This window comes from Spermophilus citellus, assembly GCF_964194105.1.
Source record: "Spermophilus citellus genome assembly, chromosome: 16".
NCBI lineage: Eukaryota > Metazoa > Chordata > Mammalia > Rodentia > Sciuridae > Spermophilus > Spermophilus citellus.
This window is the reverse complement of record NC_138196.1, coordinates 1,568,289-1,586,214: the sequence shown is the minus strand read 5'-3', so window position 1 is coordinate 1,586,214 and position 17,926 is coordinate 1,568,289. Positions and strand designations below refer to the sequence as shown.

General features: G+C 48.4%; 1 protein-coding gene and 1 long non-coding RNA gene across 3 annotated transcripts in view; one reads left to right on the top strand and one right to left on the bottom strand.

Moving 5' to 3' along the window:
• Positions 1–190: 190 nt before the first annotated feature.
• On the bottom strand, positions 191–5,637 carry LOC308634926. The gene is made up of 3 exons (XR_014019113.1): positions 5,498–5,637; positions 3,493–3,604; positions 191–872 (listed from the first exon to the last, which is right to left on the bottom strand). It is a non-coding gene; the product is annotated as an uncharacterized lncRNA (long non-coding RNA).
• Positions 5,516–17,926, top strand: part of LOC308634925 (caspase-7-like) — a 32,078-nt gene continuing 19,667 nt past the window's right edge. Inside the window, exons 1-2 of one of the 2 annotated variants that reach the window (XM_081269121.1) lie at positions 5,516–5,890; positions 11,273–11,382. In XM_081269121.1, coding sequence (XP_081125247.1) covers positions 11,273–11,382 — 110 coding nt within the window. In that variant the 5' untranslated portion in view covers positions 5,516–5,890. Of the gene's footprint in view, positions 6,578–11,272; positions 11,383–17,926 lie in introns of both variants that reach the window. The other variant, XM_081269120.1, reaches the window with a different exon arrangement.

Genomic DNA, 17,926 nt, shown 5'->3' with positions numbered 1-17,926 from the left:
TGGTGGGACATTGGGACATCCACAGGAGAGAAAGTAAGTGAAGAAGAGTAATGTTCCCATGAGAACAGGCGAGTTTCAAGTTCTCCCCTGTGGGCACAAAGCTGCTGTGTGCACCATGGGAAGGGGACCCATCAGGGACTCCAGGCTGCACAAACTCTCTTGAAATGTAGCTTGGGTAGGTGATGAGGCAGCAGGGTTGCCACGAGCCAGAGCAGATGTGAAATGCAACTCCAGATGTTTTGCTCTCCACCAGATTTACCAAGTCTTACCTGGCTATGGGGCGGGAGCCCCCAAAATCACTGAGAATGCACTTGCCCCCAGTCTGGGGGCCTGGGGGACTGAGAAATCAGGGTCGACTGCATTCAAGGAAAAAGCCATGAAACATTTTTTTCCTTGCCAAAGGTGGTGATACAGCCCTCAGCTGTCACCACTTCTTGGTCACACTCGGGAAAACACGGATGCTCCAAGAAAGCTGCTTAAGTTCACTTGCTCTGTCACTTCTGCTCTATCAGATGTCAGAAATCAAGAGGAGAAACCCCCATCAAACTGGAAACGAGATGGTTTCCACTCACTGCCAGGCAAGATAGACACAGCCCACCTGTCGGGCTGATGCTGTGCTTTGGATGGGACCACGTTTCATGTGCTGGAAACTTCATCCTCTATGCCACAGGATTGGGAGGTGGGCCTAATGAGGGGTGGTTGGTGGATTAATGTCATCGCCTGAGTGATCTGCTCCCTCTTGCCCTCTGGCTTCTGTCATGAGATGACACAGCATTCAGGCCTTCCAACTTCATGCTGTCGGACTTCCCAGCCTCCAGAACTGTGAGCCAAATTCATTTCTGTTCCTTACAAATTACTCAGTCGTAGGCATTCTGTTACAGAAGTGAAAAAACAGACTAAGACAACAGACACTGTGCGTGGACCACACCCCTTTCCCATTCTGCACAGCCCCCTCCCTTCCTGGGCCTCCATCCCTCCCCTTTGACACAGGTTACAGCAGGCCATTGGAGACACAGTCGATGAGCACACCAAGGGCTCCTCTGGCCACAGGGATTGGTTCAAACAACATGTGGCCATAGCCTGGATTCTCCAGGACACAGAGCCAGAGGTCAAGGCTTACACAGCAAGGACTTTACTATGCAGTGTAATCCAGGGAGCAGGAATAAGTGGGCAGGAAATGAATGAGGGACATGGTCAGTACGAGGTTTGGTTCTCAAGGTGAACAGCACCTGCTACAAGTTGAGTATCCCTCATCTAAAATGCCTGGGAACAGAAGTGGTTTGGATTTCAGAGGTTTTTGTTTTTGTTTTGTTTGTTTTTGTTTTGGAGTATTTGCATATACATAATGAGATATCTTGGATTTAGGAAGCAAATCTAAACATGAAATTCATTTATGCTTCATTTACACCTTATACACATGGCTGGAAGATAATTTTATACATTTTTTTTTAGATTTAGTTTTTGAACCCAAGACCTCACACGTTTGGCAAATGCTCTACCACTGAGGCACATCCCCAGCCCTACACAATATCTTAAATAATTTTGATCATGAAACAAAGTTTCACAGAATAAAATCTTCTATTCATGGCATCATCTTGGTGCTCAAAAAGTTTCCTGTTTTGGAGTTTTGGACTAGGGATGCCCAATATGTGTAAGCTATATTAGGTCACTTGATCTCCATCTTCAGAAACCACATAAATGACTGCTACCCAGTCTGTGATTGGCTTCTGTCTCCTGTTGGTGAAACATTTTGAGCATTAAGTCCTTTATTCTTCATGCTATGTATGTGTCCAGGGAGTCCCAGAGCCTGTCGTGTCTCAATGTCAATGGGAAAACCCCAACAGCACCAGAACCCTAAAGACACTGTGGTTTGTGCCCATGAGAAGATGCCAGAGCCCTCACCGAGCTGGGTGCCACCAGTGCAGCTGGGTTGACATAAGTAGGCACAGGCCATGACAGGTGAAGCCAAGTGGGTCTCAAGGAGCAGCTGAGAGGCATGTGACACTGTCCCATCAGCAGAGTCCAGGATGGGGGCCTGGGGTGGATCAGGTAGAGCTTTGTGGAGCCTCCATCTGGATGCTTCTGCAGCACCACCCCATGTTGCTTTGACTGTTTTAAGTCTTGACTCAGGGAGCCGGTGACCAGTGAAAAGCTGAGCAGCCTTTTGTTCCACATGAATGACTGTTGCATTCATGGGGCACTCGGTTTCCCTTTGAACTTAAATGTAGCGTTCCCTTTTTACCTCTTGATAAATAAAAGAGCGGACCCCTTGAGTCAGCTGGTCAAGATCTTTTTGTGTCTTGATTGCGTCATCTCGAGCATGAGGCAATTCTTCCCAGCTCCAAAATCATTTCCTGCACTCTCAGGGTTGCATCTATGGCCTGGTTTTGAAATTACAGAGGTGACAAGGGTCAAGTGAGGGGACAGCTACTGACCCCTTATTCTATCTCTGCTGCTCAGGATAGACTGGGGTTGTTCCTCCCATGCCAGGAGTTCGTGCCTGCCGTGGTTCATGGTTCCAGCAGAGCTAGAAGCCAGAACTTGGGTATAGATAGCTTGTTTGGGAGGTAGTCCCACGGACTAGGGAAAGAAGAGTCATTAAAGTGAGTTTATTATGGCTACAGGCAGCTGGGGCTCAGTCTTGCTGGGGACCCTTTGGGAAAGTGTATAGAATGTGCTCAGAATCATCCCACTGAAGGATGGGGGTCTGGGAAGCTTGCCCATTCATGTCTCATGGCCCATTGCTGAGTGTTACCCCTATACCTTTAAATCCCCCTTTGCCTTTAGAGTAGACAGGTCTGCAGGAGCTGCAGGGACTTCTGGGGTGGGCAACATGCATGGAAGGCGCTAACCTTGGTCAATGGAGGGGAAGACGCATGGGGTATTCAAGAGTCACTCACCCACTCAAAGAAGCTGGCTGTGGGCTGGGGAAAGGGAAGCTCTCCTGTGAAATGCAGCATGCACTCCCCATGCCGCTCTTCAGAGCCCATGGTGTCGACTCGGTTCCCTCCTCTGCACCCTACAGTCAATACTGTGTTCCCACACTTGCTTCACAAAGCAGAGCCCTGTTTCTAGTGCTCACGCTGTCTCACCTACCCTTACCCCCGTTCCTGGGCACACAGGGCCAAGGCTGAATAATAAAACCCAACTGCTGGGGCTGCCCTTTCCTGGGCCAGAAGCCTACCCTACTGAGGCCTCTCTCGTGGATGGCAGTCTTTCCCGTGTCCTCTCATGGTCTTGTGTTTCTGTGTCCAAGTTTCCACTTCTTAGAAAGAAAAAAGTCATATTAGGTTGGAGTCCACCCTTATGACCTCATTCTACCTCTTTAAAGACTTTACCTCCAAATACAGTCCCATTCTGAGGAACAGGGGGTTAGATAAACTCATACAAAAACATAACAACAGAACATGCCACTACCCCTGGAGCTGAAATGGGAACCCAAGAAGGGTTCCATCACCTCCCTTGTTTTCCCACCAGGGCTGAGGTCCAAACCTTGTCGGAGGGAGCACGGCTGTGACTCACTGGATGGCAGAGAAGTCACTGTGGAGTCATGCCAGTGGAACTTTCTGGAATTGCTTTCTGGAACTTTCTGGAAGTCAGCCCTCTAGATGCCAAAGAGAGAAGTTCTTGGAGAGGTGTCTCAATAGAGGTACTCTGCTACAAAACCACCTGAGGGGGTGCCAGGGAAAACTGCTGGCTGTGTGGTGCTCTGACCACGAGCCACTCTATAAGAAGCTGGTGCTGAGAAGCCAGCCCCTCTGCAGGCACACACCAGGCAGAGAACCAGGAAACAAAGCTTTTTCCACCTGCAATGTCTCTCCAGCGCCCCCTACAGACAAAGTTTAACAAAGGGAAACTACTAAGGGCCCAGATAATTTTTCACAGAACAAACAAAAAGGATGATTTGGAAGTTGAGAGGCCATTAGTTGATAATAATTACAACATGAATTGCTCCTTTAGGGAAGAGTTTCTGCCTGAGCTTCCCATGCTCCACACGTGGCAGAAACCTGCTGGTGCAGAGCCTGGTATTTCCTTTAAAATTTTTTTTTTTTTAGTTTTTTTTAGATGGACATGGACACAATATATTTATTTTATTTATTTATTTTTATGTGGTAACGAGGATAGAAGCCAGTGCCTCACACTTGCTAGGCCAGTGCTTTACTAGTGAGCCACACCCCCAGCCTGAGCCTGGTATTTCTGAACATCTAGGGACATCCTTCAGTGGGGGTCCTATGTTAAGTCATGGTTGGCCTGAGCTGGAGAGAAGTGGAAAAGGAATGGTTGGTGGCCAGCAGGTGATGTGCCGGTAGAGACAGAGAAATAGTGAGAGCCTGGTCAGCAGAGCAGAGGGCTGGAGGGAAGGCCCAGAGGGACCTGCCCAGGAGCAGCTGCAAGGACAGCCCTTGGGAAACCATCCAAATAGAAGGGGTTGGGGATGTTTTGAGAGGGAGGGGCAGGATTCTCATGCTATCCTCCTGCCATTATAGAAAGGAAGCATGGAACAATTACATGACGGGGGCTGGGGTTGCAGCTCAGGGGAAGAGTGCTTACTTAGGGCCAAGACTTGAGTTTCATCCCAGCACAACAAAAGAAAAAAAATAAATAAATTGTTAAAAATGACATGGTCCCAGGCTGGAGACACCGAGGAGGTATATTCAGAAGACAGTATTGTGTGGATTCAAAATGTCAGTACACTTAAGGAAACATTCAAAATGGTTTCTTCCCTTCCAACTTTCTGTGACTTTGCTTATTGATACTGTGATAATCCAGCCTGAGAACAATAACACTGGAGTTTCACACACCCACCCACAATAAAGTACCGGGGGGTTAGAAAAGGTTCCCCTTTCAAGCCACCTCTCCATTTGAACCAGCTATGAATTCCTGGTGGCCAACCCAACATAACACTTATGGTGCAGCTTTCTTGGGGGTGGAAAACTCAACTGTTTTTCTAGGAACCATGATCCTTACCACTAGCAAGTTCGAGTGTGAGCAGCTTCTCTGCCTGATTCCTCATTATCAAATGAGCAGAGATTAATTGTTATGTCCCCTTCTCACTTCTAGCATAGTTTCATTGTATGTCAGAAAACCCTCCAATATCCCAGTCTTGCAAGTTACATACATCAGAGTAACTTATCTGCTTTATCAACAGGATCCTTGATTTCTCAAATGATTCACAACCAATTTTTTTTTAATAAAATTATCTTAGTATCTAAAATGGTTTAACTCCAAAACTTCATGAACACTGGTATTAAATAGGAACGTGGGCACCTGTATTAGGGATCATGTTAAGTGCATATTAAAAATACGGGGACTCAAATGTATGATATGTCAAGATCATTGTACTGTCATGTGTAACTAATTAAAACAAATTAAAAAAATAAATAAAACAAAATTCAAGTGGAAAAAATAAGTGGGAATTTAGGAATGTACAGGAGTTGATCAATTATAATTATTCCCTTCTCTTACTCCAGTCTTTCTTGAAACCAAGTGATCTTACCTGGTGAAATTTTAGAGATAACACTGACGTTTCAGGCACAAGGGAGAGAGAGCCGGCAAGCAAAATCAGCTGAGGTTATTGCCTGATGTCAACCAAAAGGGGAAAGAGGGCGTGTGTTGGAGGGTCTGGGTGGAAGTCAATCTCTCTGCATTGGGCTAACTCACGGTCACACACCCACTGCTGGCACTTGGGGGCGCTCCGTAAACACTTCTTGAACGATTCTGGCACAACATCTAGGCAAACTGTCTGGATTGCGAGGGGCTAACTTGCTGGAGAGAAAGCAGAGTTAGCGTCCGCGGGAAGGAGGGCGCCCTCACGAGTGGAAGCGACGTCTGAAGGCCTCTAGACCACAGCGACCTCGCAGCTGGCCCAGGGGCTCGGTCTTGGGGGAAGGTAACAACATCCTATGAGGCGCGGAGCCCCTGGGGGATGCGAACTGCACATGCTGGGGTCAAGGGTCTGGCCAGGAGAGGAGCCCTCCGGCTTTGGGAACTGAGCCTTCAAGTTGGTGCGAAGGCCCAGGTAGAGGTACAGACTGGAGGCAGGGTAGGAGGGAGTGACAAGACAGAGTCCCCATCGCTGCGAGTCAATTTGAGCGCGGCTGACTTTGCAGAATGGGCTTTCCGGGGAACTGCGCACGCTGCCGGATCCTTTAGAAGTCTGCAAACTTCGTCTGGCACGCTTTCCTGTGAGTGCCACCAAGTTGGCCCGAGACGGCGCGGGGGATGGCGCGGGACCACAGTCGCAGGGCGCGCTCTCCCGGGGTGATGCGCGCGGCCAGCTTTGCAGAGGGCGACCTCCCAGGACAGTGCGCACGGTGGTCGGGGCCACTTTGCGGGTGGCCCGCTGCGCTACGCGCTGTGCCAGAGCTGTTAGCGCGGCGAGGGGCCCGTCCTCCGCCAACTTTGCGCAGCGCACAGTCCCAGGCGCGGCGCACGAGGCCTGGCCCGGTTCCGCGTCCCGTCTGGGTGGCTCCACCCCCTAAAACTTGGGACTTTTACTTTCGCTTTCGCGAAAGCGGCCCCAGATCCTAGCAGCTGTGGGACGAGACCGCCGCAGATTCTGGCCGCCTTGGGAACGGTAACCGCAGCCGCCGCTCGCGCTCCGCAGCCCTTCCGCCGCGCGCTTCCTGCCGCCGCCAGCCGCCCTGCCCTTCTCCCCCGTCCCGCCCGGGTCCCCTCGCTCCGCCCGCCGCGCTATGGGAACCGGTTTTCGCTTGCGGAGTGGCCCAGACCGCGGGCGCCGAGTCTGGGGAGAGGGAGAGCACTCTCCACGCCCCCCTCCTGCTGGCTTTGCTGAGCTTCCCGTCCCTTTTCTCCTAGAGCCTGGGGCCTGGGGACACTGCCTTCGGGATTGGGCGGGGAAGGAGGGATGGCTTGGAAGGGAAAGGAGGGAGGGCTCCCTGGTCAGACTGGCCTGGGTTCCAGTTCCCACGCCGCTGCTTTCCGGCCGTGGGACCTTGACCCTCTCCGTGCCTCGTCTGATAGGTGGAATCGCAGCGATCCCGGCGGATTGTCGCTGTGCGGATGCAGGAGGGGATGGTGGTGCTCAGCAGCCCTCTGTCAGGGTTAAGAATGCTGGCGTTCAGCTCACTGTGGGCTACCCTTTGCTGCAGGGCTCTTGGAGGTATCTTGAGGGGGTGAAAAAGAGCCAGGTGACACTTGGCCCTATGTGTGGACTCTTGCATCCGTTCACCTTTGAATTCAGCTTTCCAATTTATAAGGAAGTAAAATTACTTGTAGATGGTTTGGGTGGATTATTCCCAGGCCTCTTCCCATGAACTCCTGCGCTGGTTGACGTGGCCTGATCTTTGTGTACTCAGACTGTTTCCTCCTTCAGAGTCTGCTCAGCCTGACCTTACTCCTCCTCCGTAACTGCTATTGCCTAGGTATAGAGTCCACTTTCTGCCACAGCAAACTGTGTGGCTTTGGGCAGCATACTTAACTTCTCTGAAGTTTCTTAGGCAAGACAAGTGTCAAGTTTCCTGTCTCCTAGCAACCTGTGAATGTCAGGTGACCTAGTGGAGCGCTTGAGTGCCAGGCAGAGCCCAGCTTCCTCCCTCCAGAGACTGGAGGTGAGGAGGTCACCAGGACTTTTTCTCTTTGGACCCTTTAGGGAGAATGTCTTCATTGGGGCAAAGAAGTGGGATGCAGATTGTGTGATGTCACCTGGCAGGGAAAGTAACTGCTATTTAGTTAGTTTCCCAGCTTCTAGGAGGGAAAACACAACAGTTCACGTAATAACTGGGAGTAATTCCCCCACCCAGCTCTGTACCAGTTGCCCCAACTTGTGCGCACCTGTTAAGCCTGTTTAGAGATCACTATAGGAATCTTTTTTTTTCCAGTCTCCACAAAAGCTGTTTTAAATATGGGTGTTGTTTTAAAATATCAGTGGAGTCTGACATTGAATGTTCTCTCAGTCCTGGGGACAGAGGTGATAATGGAGAATATTTGTAAATATTCAGCATGTGCCATGCCTTGTCTCTTTGGTCCTCACAGCTGCCTGAGACTTAGGCATCTCCGTTTCCCATTTTACAGACCAGGGTTCTGAAGCTCAGAGGCTGAGTACTTGTTCCAAGGTTCTGTGGCCAATACACACAAGAGCTGATCTGCTGGTGGCCACACCTGGGCTCTTAACCATCCTCCTGGGTCCCTTTGGTTCAGTTGTTTGATATGCAGTTTATTCAGTTAAGTTATAAAGAAATATGTATTGGGTGCCTGCCAATTTTCAGTGATTTTTTAAAAAAGGCTAAGGTGAGCTCCCAATCTGCATACAGGTACAGTCCTGGTGAGTTATGGCAATAATAATAACAACTAAGACTTCTTATGTGCCTGGCGTTGTTAGTGCTTTGGATGTGTATTAGTCAGTTTTTTGTTACTATAATGGAATACCTGAGGTTTGTCCCTTTATAATGAAAAGAGGTGTATTTAGCTCACAGTTCTGGAAGGTCAAAGGCATGATGCCAGCCCAGCATCAGCTCCCCTTTGGTGAAGGCCTCATGGTGAATGCCACCACAGCAACAAGAGCACATGCCAGAGAAAGAAAGCATGTTGTAAGACATGAAGCCAGAGCAGCCAGGGAATGGCCAGGCTCATTTTCTAGAGAATGAACTAAGGTTCCTACAAGAGCTACCTTGATCTCTTCCAAGGGGGCAGCTCCTCCGGCAAGACCTAATAACCTCCTGCAGGGTTCCATCTCTTAAAAGTTCTGTTGTCTCTTACTGTCGCCGTTCTAGGGATCAGTTTTCCAACATGTGAACCCTTGGGGAACAAACCACATCCAGGCCATTAGCAGTAGGTATCCTCTATTAAATCATTTAAAGAGACATTAGGCACGGTTCACAGTGGGAGAAGCTGTGTTCCTTGAATGTCTGCGCTTTGCAGCCTTGACCCTGAAACTGGGCCAGATACAAGAACATAGTGCCAGGTGCGCCCTCTCCAGGAAGAACGCAGAACTGAGCCCAGCCTGAGTTTTCTCTGTGGGTGGTGAAAATGAAAGGAAGCCAGGGGTCAAAACCAAGGGTTGGCGTGCCTGGGAAGAACCCCACCAAGGTCAGGAACCGCACCTTGGGCCCTTTGGGTGTTTCCAGCCATCAAGCCCAGCCTGGTAGAATGAGGAAGAAACTGATGCTGAGCCTTGCAGATTCAAGAGTCCAGTCCACCGCTAACGGAAGTTGTTAGCAGAAAGGCCCGCCACTCTCAGCTGAGGTCAGAGTCAGCCAGAGGTGATGCTTAGGCCTCTGAAAGAAGGTCTCCTAGCCCAGAGGGAAAGCTCCCGCCACGGAGCTGTAATGCCCAGCCTAATCCTGCTTCTCTGTAGCTGAGTCCCAAGCCTTCTCCCTGGGGCTGGGAAGGTGGGGGACTGTAAGCCTTGCTCCTCCTTGGATGGAACCTACCGCTGTTTAAGGAGCACAGAGCTCCCTGTGCCTGTACCGCCTGCCCTGCCCTCCGCTTCCCCTTTCAGATCTCAGGGAAGTATGTTTCATCCCTGGAGAACTTTCCCTCACTCCTAGGTGGCTTATCAAGGTCCCCTGTGTGGCCACTCAGCGCTTGCCTTCCGGTACCCACCACAGTTGCAGGTCAACATTTGAGCCATCTGTCATCCATGTCTGCCCTTCCACATGGCAGGACAGGGTCCCCCTTCTCACAGGTGTGTCCCTGACTCCTAGACCAGGCCTGGGGCTTTGGACTCCCAGAAGGTATTCACTGAATGAGTAACAGGGAGTCAGGGAGTCTCCAAGATTCTCAGCTTTCCTGATAATATTAAATATAAATGTTTGATTTTTTTTAGAGACATTTTGGCTTGAGGGATTTTCTTAAAAAACAAAATATTTTATTATGGTATAATTGATGTGGAAAAATTGTGCATATTTAATATACACTTCTTAAGTTTGGAGTTAGTATGGGTGTCCATGAAATACCACCGTCAATACCCCATCACCTTCTAAATTCTCACCACCCTCGCCACTGCCCAGCTGTCTCTCAGGTCAGCCAGAAGGTAGCTCACAATGACACTTGGAGCTCCAGGCCAGCAGGCCGTCACTTGGCCTCTGTGGACATCCCTCTCTGAGCTGGATTCCTTCTCCCCACCTCCAGAGGTCATTACTTGTACTCTGGAGCACAAAATGTTCTGTAGAATGATGCCTTCTTGTCTTCCAGCCATCACCAGCTAGCCCTGGAAGGGGAACGGAACTGGCCCCAGTGGCTGGGGCCTGCTCAGTGAGGTTGAGAGGCTCAGAGGTTGAGAACAGGTACAAATGCAGTCTGGAGAAGTTTCCCTCTGTTGCTCAAAGAGGATCCCTGGTCCCTTCGTGAGGAATGGAACAGCACTAGATTGTGAGAAGTCATCCTAATGCTCCAAGAAGAGCATTGTCCTCAACTAATTCTTTTCCCTGGGGGATTCATTTCTCCCAAACTTCCACTCAGTATCCATTTAATAAGCACCTTTGGTGTGCCAGATGCCTTTGACAATGAATTTATATTGCCTTCAGACCCAGGCTATTAGCAGAGTGCAAATCAGCAAGACCAAGACAAGGGCTTTGGAAGGAGTGAGCATGGGGTAAACAGCCAGGTAGTAAATATTTTTGGCTCTGTGGATCATAATGACTCAACTCTGCCTGCCGAGAAAACAGTCACAGATAATGCCAGTGAATGGGCTGGGCTGCTTTCCACAGGAACTCTGTATTCATGAGAATGGGTGGCAGGCCATAGACAGGAAAGCCCTTAAAGCCCAAGGAGACAGGCTAAGAGCTAAGCTTGTGGACACTGCAGATCTCTTGACAATTCCTGAACAGGAAAGTGATTTGATAGAAATCCATCTTGGTAGAGCCCTGTAAAATCATCAGAAACAGAGGACTTGGTGGCTTCCAGGTGCTGGTGTTCTTGAACTGTGTTTGAGCAACAACAGGCAAAGGATGAGCACGCTATGACCCTCCAGGAATTGTGAAGATCCCAGTTGATAGAAACCTCCCATGATTGACTGTATGCACTGGACAGTGAACAGACACTGTGAAGGCTGAGAATCTTCCTGTGGGCAAGGCAGGGCTTTGAGTCCTTTGCTGCTCTTTGCTGTGTCTCTGGAATGAGGCCTGGAATAGACTTGGCACTTGTGTATTTAATTGATGGTGTCATCATTCTGGAGCTTAAATATGCAAACTGCTCACCCCTAGGCTTAATTGGAAATGGTGTCACCTAGTGAGTATCATTTAAAAATATCACAAGGCCAGCAATGCCACTAAATACCAATTGCCTGTTTTTTTTTTTTCCCTCCTCTCAGATGGCAGATGATCGGGACCACGCTGGAGAGCTGGGAGCCGGGGATTCTGCAAGTGCAGATGTCGTGGATGCTAGGCCAGACTGGTCCTCGTTTGTCTCATCCGTCTTCCGGTAAGTTTCCTTCCTTGCTGAGTTCATCAGGAACCCTCTGCCATCTCCACCCACCCATGGGGAGGGGACATTTAGGGAAGGAAGCTCATGCGTGCATTAGAGGTTTGCATAGGATCTTGTGGATTGTATGTCACAACACCAGGGTCCCTTGTGCACCCTCCTGTCTCAGGAGTTTGGGGACCAAGGTATAGGCGTCTCCTGCTCTGTAGCTGTGTGTCTGGGGGAAGTTCCCAGGAATGAGGGGCTGTTCTCATCAGAGGTGACATGCAGGCACCTGCAGGGTGGAACTGGGCCTGCCACTGCCGGTTGGGAAGGGACTCCAAGGCAGGGCCCAGGAGCCAAGGGACGGTGGTGCTGGGGGACTCCTTCCTGCCTGGTGCCCGAGGAGGACAGTGCATGTTCTGGACCACTGTTCCCATCTCTTCCTTCCTTGAGTCCACTTTCAAAATTCTAAATTGGACATTTACTACTAATAATAGTTACCTTTATTAAACTCTCATGTGCTGGCTTGGTAGTGTTTTACCCAGGCCACATGGTCCCAGGGACAGTTCTGTTGTCCCCACCATTTAACAGATAAGGGAACTGAGGCACGAGGAGGTTTTCTGATGACAGCTAATCAGTGGTGCAGCTGAGATGAGACTCTAGAAGGTTCTTGAACCTTCCCCTGTGTGCGTCCATTTAAGAGTAGGGCCACAGGAACACAGAGAGACCCTGCACCCCCTTCGTAACTTTGACCATGGCTGGGCCACGAGCGGAGCTTCCTGACAGGAAACAGGAGCCATCATGGGTCAGAAGCACCTGGCTTCTTTGTCCAGCAGCCCCACACACCCTTATCCATGGTTTCATTTTGGAGATTTTGATTACACATGGCTAATCGTGTCTAAAATATGAAGTGGGAAATTACAGAATAAACCATTCATAGGTTTTAAATTGCATGCCATTCTGAGCAGTCCCAGGGAGTCTCGAACTATCCCGCGTGTGACTCATCCCTTTGTCCGGAGTCTGCACACTTGACCTTCCCGTTAGTGACCTGGCCGGCCAGGTTGGTGACCACACCCTCGGTGGAGGTACTGCAGTGCTGTGCTCAGCTAACACAGGAACGGTGATGGCCGTGCGAGATGCCAGAGAGAAGCTGCAGAGTGCCTCTTTAAGTGCAGAGGGTACTGAGGTCACTCAGATCTGTGGTTAAGAATGGATCTGTGGCCGGGTGTGGTGGTGCACACCTGTAATCCCACCAGCTTGGGAGGCTGAGGCAGGAGGATCTTGGGTTCTAAGCCAGTCTCAGCAACATCGAGGCGCTAAGCAACTCAGTGAGACCCTGTCTCTAAATAAAATACAAAACAGGGCTGGGCATGTGGCTCAGTGGTCGAGTGCCCCTGAGTTCAATCCCTGGTACCAGAAGAAAAGAATATCCTGTGAAATACTTGAAAAATATAGCCCCAACTCCTGGGAACTTTCAAAAGCCAGGAGGTAAATTGGCTTACCCACCCCTCAGGAAGGCTCCTCGGAGCAGCTGCCTTCAAGAGTTGAGTAATGCTGCCAAACTACCTGGTCCCTTGTATATTTTCAAGTGACATAGAGACTTTTTGTTAAGGTAGCCGTGAATGATGTATTCTACTTTTCCCATCGTTTTTGAGGATTTGGGTCAAGCAGGTTGCCTCTAAGTGAAAAGAGAAACAGGAATTGTTTAATCAACATTTCACAAGTCTTTGTAAAGCTTTGCTAAACTCCCCAGAAATGAAGAAAAAGAATGGTGTGTGTAAACATTGATATAAAAAATATTTCTTTAAATATATCCAGGGAGATCCAAATCTATAGAGATTAAAAAAAATGGACAACTCTCTCAACAGCTAGTTTTTAAGTTGTTTCTTGTTTCCCCCTGAACTCTGATGTTCTTTTATTTTTTAAATTCATCCCCCTACATTTTATTCTGATAGAATACAGAATACATCCCTGACATATTTATGTGTGCACATGTGTGGCTGTGTGCATTTAAGACATTTTCCAGGTATTGTGAGTGTTAAAAGAAATTTATCCTAGACTGTTAACTATTTAAGCCATTATTAACTCACAGTTGATCTAAAAAAAAGATGTTAACAAATAACTAATATTTTTTAAGTAATTCCTTACCAAAATAATTCTAAATGGAAATTGCAATGAATTTTCAACTATTAATGAAGCAGATGGGCTTTTAAAATTAGTTTCTAAATAAATCTTTAAATAATACTAGTTGCTGGAATAAGAACAAGTTTGATATTTTGTCTTTTTTCCTATTTTTCATTTTTAGAGCTATATGTACTGAAAAATCATGAGTGAGTTCATGGGAGGGTAGGAATTTTGTTATGGTAATGTATCTTAATTCTTCCTTCTGAGTTCTGTGCCAAAAATGACAACTCGATTGGGTCCCTTTCAATTATGTTGAAAAGAAGGAATTGGAAATTACCTGACCTACAAAGGCCTTGTTATCCAATCTTTAGAGGTATTGTTCTTTTTTCAGTTTCTGGGAAGTTCTCCCAGAATGCACTCAAAAACTTCCCAAACAATTGTTTATTAAACCCACTCCCCTTTTTACGTAGGGACAAACCTGTTTAATTCAAAACGTTCAACAAAAAAAAAAATTTTAAAGTAGCTTTAGTAAATATCTTATCATTATCCTTTTAAAGCAAATGTCAAGACCTGGGAGCTGTCAACGTGACTTGCTCGTTTATGGAACTGCCCTCCCCCATGTCACCTGCACAGCCAGCTTCTGCACCCAGGTACCCTGACTGGACTTGCTTTCTGTCAGTGAAGATCCGATTCCATTTTTCAGTCCAAGAAATGCTGATTAGGCATCCTGTGATGATCATCTTGTTTCTGAATTCTAAATTCAAATTCTTGGATGGATGGATGGATGGACGGACGGACGGACGGACGGACGGACAGATGGGGGGAGGGTGAAAGGAAAGGATATAAAACCCAGCCCTATGTTTACCTCCTGGAGTCAGTGTTGGTTTTGATTTCACAGACTCTAGCTCAGCACTGATGAAATTTGGGGGGACAATCAGGGGATGAAAGAAGCAAGGTCATTAAACAAGAGCCAGCTTTGCTTTCACTCCATTCCGGGGTGTGTGTGTGTGTGTGTGTGTTTCAATACATAAGTGAATTTGGAACAGCTCAAGGTGGGGCCCTGAACACCCCATAATATCGTGTGTACTTCACTCTTCCCAGACTCCTGTGTAACAGGAAGCCCCACCACAGAGCTTGATTCTAGGAAACCATGGATAGGATATTTATGTGTCCCTTCTTAGGTGACTGGAGGTTTGGACAGCAGGTAGAGAGGTTCAGATGGGTGCTGTGGAGGTGGGGGGATTTGAAAAGGTAGTGGTGTTTTGGACAGACTAGTTTTAGGAGAAAAACATATAAATGGAAATTGAGGATGTGGCCGTGTCTGCAGCCCTTCCAAAGTCGCTGAGTACCCTGTTTGAAGACGTTGGCCTAAACCCTACTTTGCCTAAGCGGTTGTGATTCGTGGTGTGATTTCTGTCCCCCTCAGTCCTTACATTCTGGTCCATTGTACCTGTCTGACATCAAGTTTCTTATTATCAAAATAAGCCCCGAGTATCTTTGCAAAATATTTAAATTAAACGCCACTTTCTGAATCTGAAATGCTTGTTTTAGTTGCATGAAGCATAAGACATGCTTGTTGAATTATTAAAGAATATTGAGCTACAGTGGATGGTAATTCAATGTCTTATTCTTCTAGATGGCGAAATGTTGGTTGCTTGTTTACATTCTTTAGCCATCTGACCCTCTCCACCTATTAAGTGGTAACACGACCAGGAGGAAGTCAGTTTGAATACCATTCAATTAGGATTTATGACATACCCTGAGAATTTAGAGTTGTTATTCTATTTTTTAACCTCATTTTGAACCTCATTAAGGTGTAATTGTTTTTGTCTAGGAAAGTATCAGCAACTTTAAAATTAACCACTCTAGATGCCCTTTTTGGTCGATAATTTATTATGTTATTCATTCATGAACTATTTGAAGTGACAGAGAGCAAGTAAGTCCCTTGAGCCAAGTCCCATTGTTGATCAGCTGAGCCCAGGTTTGAACCTGTGTTCACCTGCCTCTCAAACTGAGCTCTCACCCAGGGCCTCTGTTGCCACCTTTATGCCCCAGGGCTGGCCCCAGGGCTGCAGTGGGAGCCAGAGTCATGGTGGCCCAGCCTTCCTTCCAACCCTTGCATTTGTGGAGGGCAGGCGGCCTGGGAACAAGTGATTTAGAATCAATCCTAAGGACAGTGGGAGTCACTAAAGGGTTTAAGCAGTAGAGTGATGTGATCAGTTGTGTCTTTGTTATGTCCCCAAAGGTGCATGAGCTGCGGGCCAGAATAAATCTTTCCTTTTCTAAGTTGATTTTCTCAGGTATTTTGTCACAGCAACATAAAACAGACTAACACAGCCTTTTAAAAAATGATGCAGGAACCCTGAGCTACAGTGGAGAGGGGATCTATGGAGATGGGCAGCAAACCAGGAGGCTGGGACAGTCGTCCAGGCCCAGTGGGATGGGCAGGTGAGGCAGGGCACTCAGACTCCAGAGGTGCCAGGTAGGTAAAAGCAACAGGACTCTGTGACCAAGTGGAAGGAGAGCCTGAAGAAGAGAGACGAGGAGAGGTGGCACCTGGGTCACAGAATAGTCGTGCCCTCTGGTCATAGACATAGATTGTGATCTGAGGCACAGAATGGGTGTCCAGCATCACTTCAGGCTCCTGGACAGTGTCAGGACTCTAACTGGGGTTGTTTATTCTGCTAAGACATAAGTCACTGGGGCGACCTGAGATGGCATTCAGAGGTTGGTGACTTCTAGAGATCTAGGAGTTGGAGAGGCACCAGGTGTCCCACCACCAGAGTGTGGTTGGCTCCTCAGATGCTCCTTGCAGCTAGGGGCAGATGGCTTCCTTCTCATTCCATCCCATTCCCTGGCCCAGAATGCTCAGCACCTCCATCAGGGAGACAGGGAGGGAGGCAGCAGTGCCCCACACCTGTTTCTAGTTCATCAACAAGACAGCCCACCCAGCCTCCCCTGGAAACCTTGCAGGATTCTCAAAAATGAAAAGAAGCCCCCATTTGCCCAGAAGCCTGGGTAAGTCTCTGGCCCTGGGTAGTTCCCAGCTCTCTTGACTTTTTTCTCACGGCCACTAGGTGGCAGCACAGCATCGTTTTCTTTCCATTCCAGGGGCCCTGACTAGTCCAGCCTGCTCTGGACTCTTCTTAAACTTTATATATATATATTAGAAATATGTTCCTCATTCTCTGGTTATTGAAGAATATCTAGAAAACACAGATAAAAATTACCCAAGATAGTTTAAAATTATTGTTTGTATTGTTAAAAATTTATTTAGGGCAAATAGGTATGGGTACAGTCTAAGTTCATTATGTGCCAGTTTCTAGCTCAAGGCCCGTGTGGTCAGTGCCCTTGAAGAGGGATTTTTTTTTAACATATTTATTTAGATACAGAGGCTCACTGAGTTGCTTAGGGCCACACTGAGTTGCTGAGGCTGGCTTTGAACTTGTGATCCTCCTGCCTCAGCCTCCTAAGCCACTGGGACTATAGCCGGTGCCACTGCACCTTGCAAAGAAGGATCTCACTTGATGTAAAGGTGACCCTGGAGCACCTAGCACAGGTGACCTGCCACCCCCATGAGCCATGCAGTCCCTGCACTGGATATAAAGTCAAATGTGTATTAAATGCCCAGGCTGGGACTGCAGCTATTGACTAGGCTTCTTTAGGATACAGCCTGGTTGCTGGGGGAGGCTAAGAGGGGAGGTAAGGCAAGGAGCCGGAACTGGACCTCCACTTCTCAGAGAAACAGCGCTGGGGGTCCCGGGAGATAGGCAGAGCCACAGGGCCATGACAGAAATGGTGGTCAGGCTAGGCCACCGACCCAGACTCTGCTGGGGAAGGTGGGTGGAAGCCACTGGCGGGGGGAGTTGGGTACTGATGACAGGAGCCACCAAGAGCCCTTGCAGCCCAAGCCCCGCAGCAGCTGCCTGGGAGAGGTTCCCCTTAGGGCACCTCGCTCCTCTCTGGGCTCTGCTCGGAGTCAGAATTCAAGAAAATAAAAGCAAAGTGGCAAACAGATCCCCCGTCCCCTGTCTCACATTTCTGGCCTGGTGGGGCCCTGGGGGACCTGCTGAGCTGCTGACAAGTTGATCCTTCCAGCTCCCCACAGAGAGAGGGCAGGAGCAAAGGCTTATTCTCCAAATGTGACCAAGTCCCTGTTTTCGAGGCACAGGCTCGGGTCACAGCCTCAGGCCACATGGGCTGCTGCTTTGGCATCGTCTTTGTTTTCCAGTCTGTCCCCTGGAGGGTGCTTAGTAAATGCCACTTGGTTATAATTCTTCCTCCTGCCTGCAGCTCAGGCTTCTCCTCCAGGGCGTGTTGTATGTAAACAGATCCCTGTTTTTAAAATGTGTTATTTGTGTAATTATAAGAACGATCAGGTGGCTACCTTTTCATTCAGAAAGGAAGCAGTGCTCTGGAAAGAGGCCAGACCTCAGCT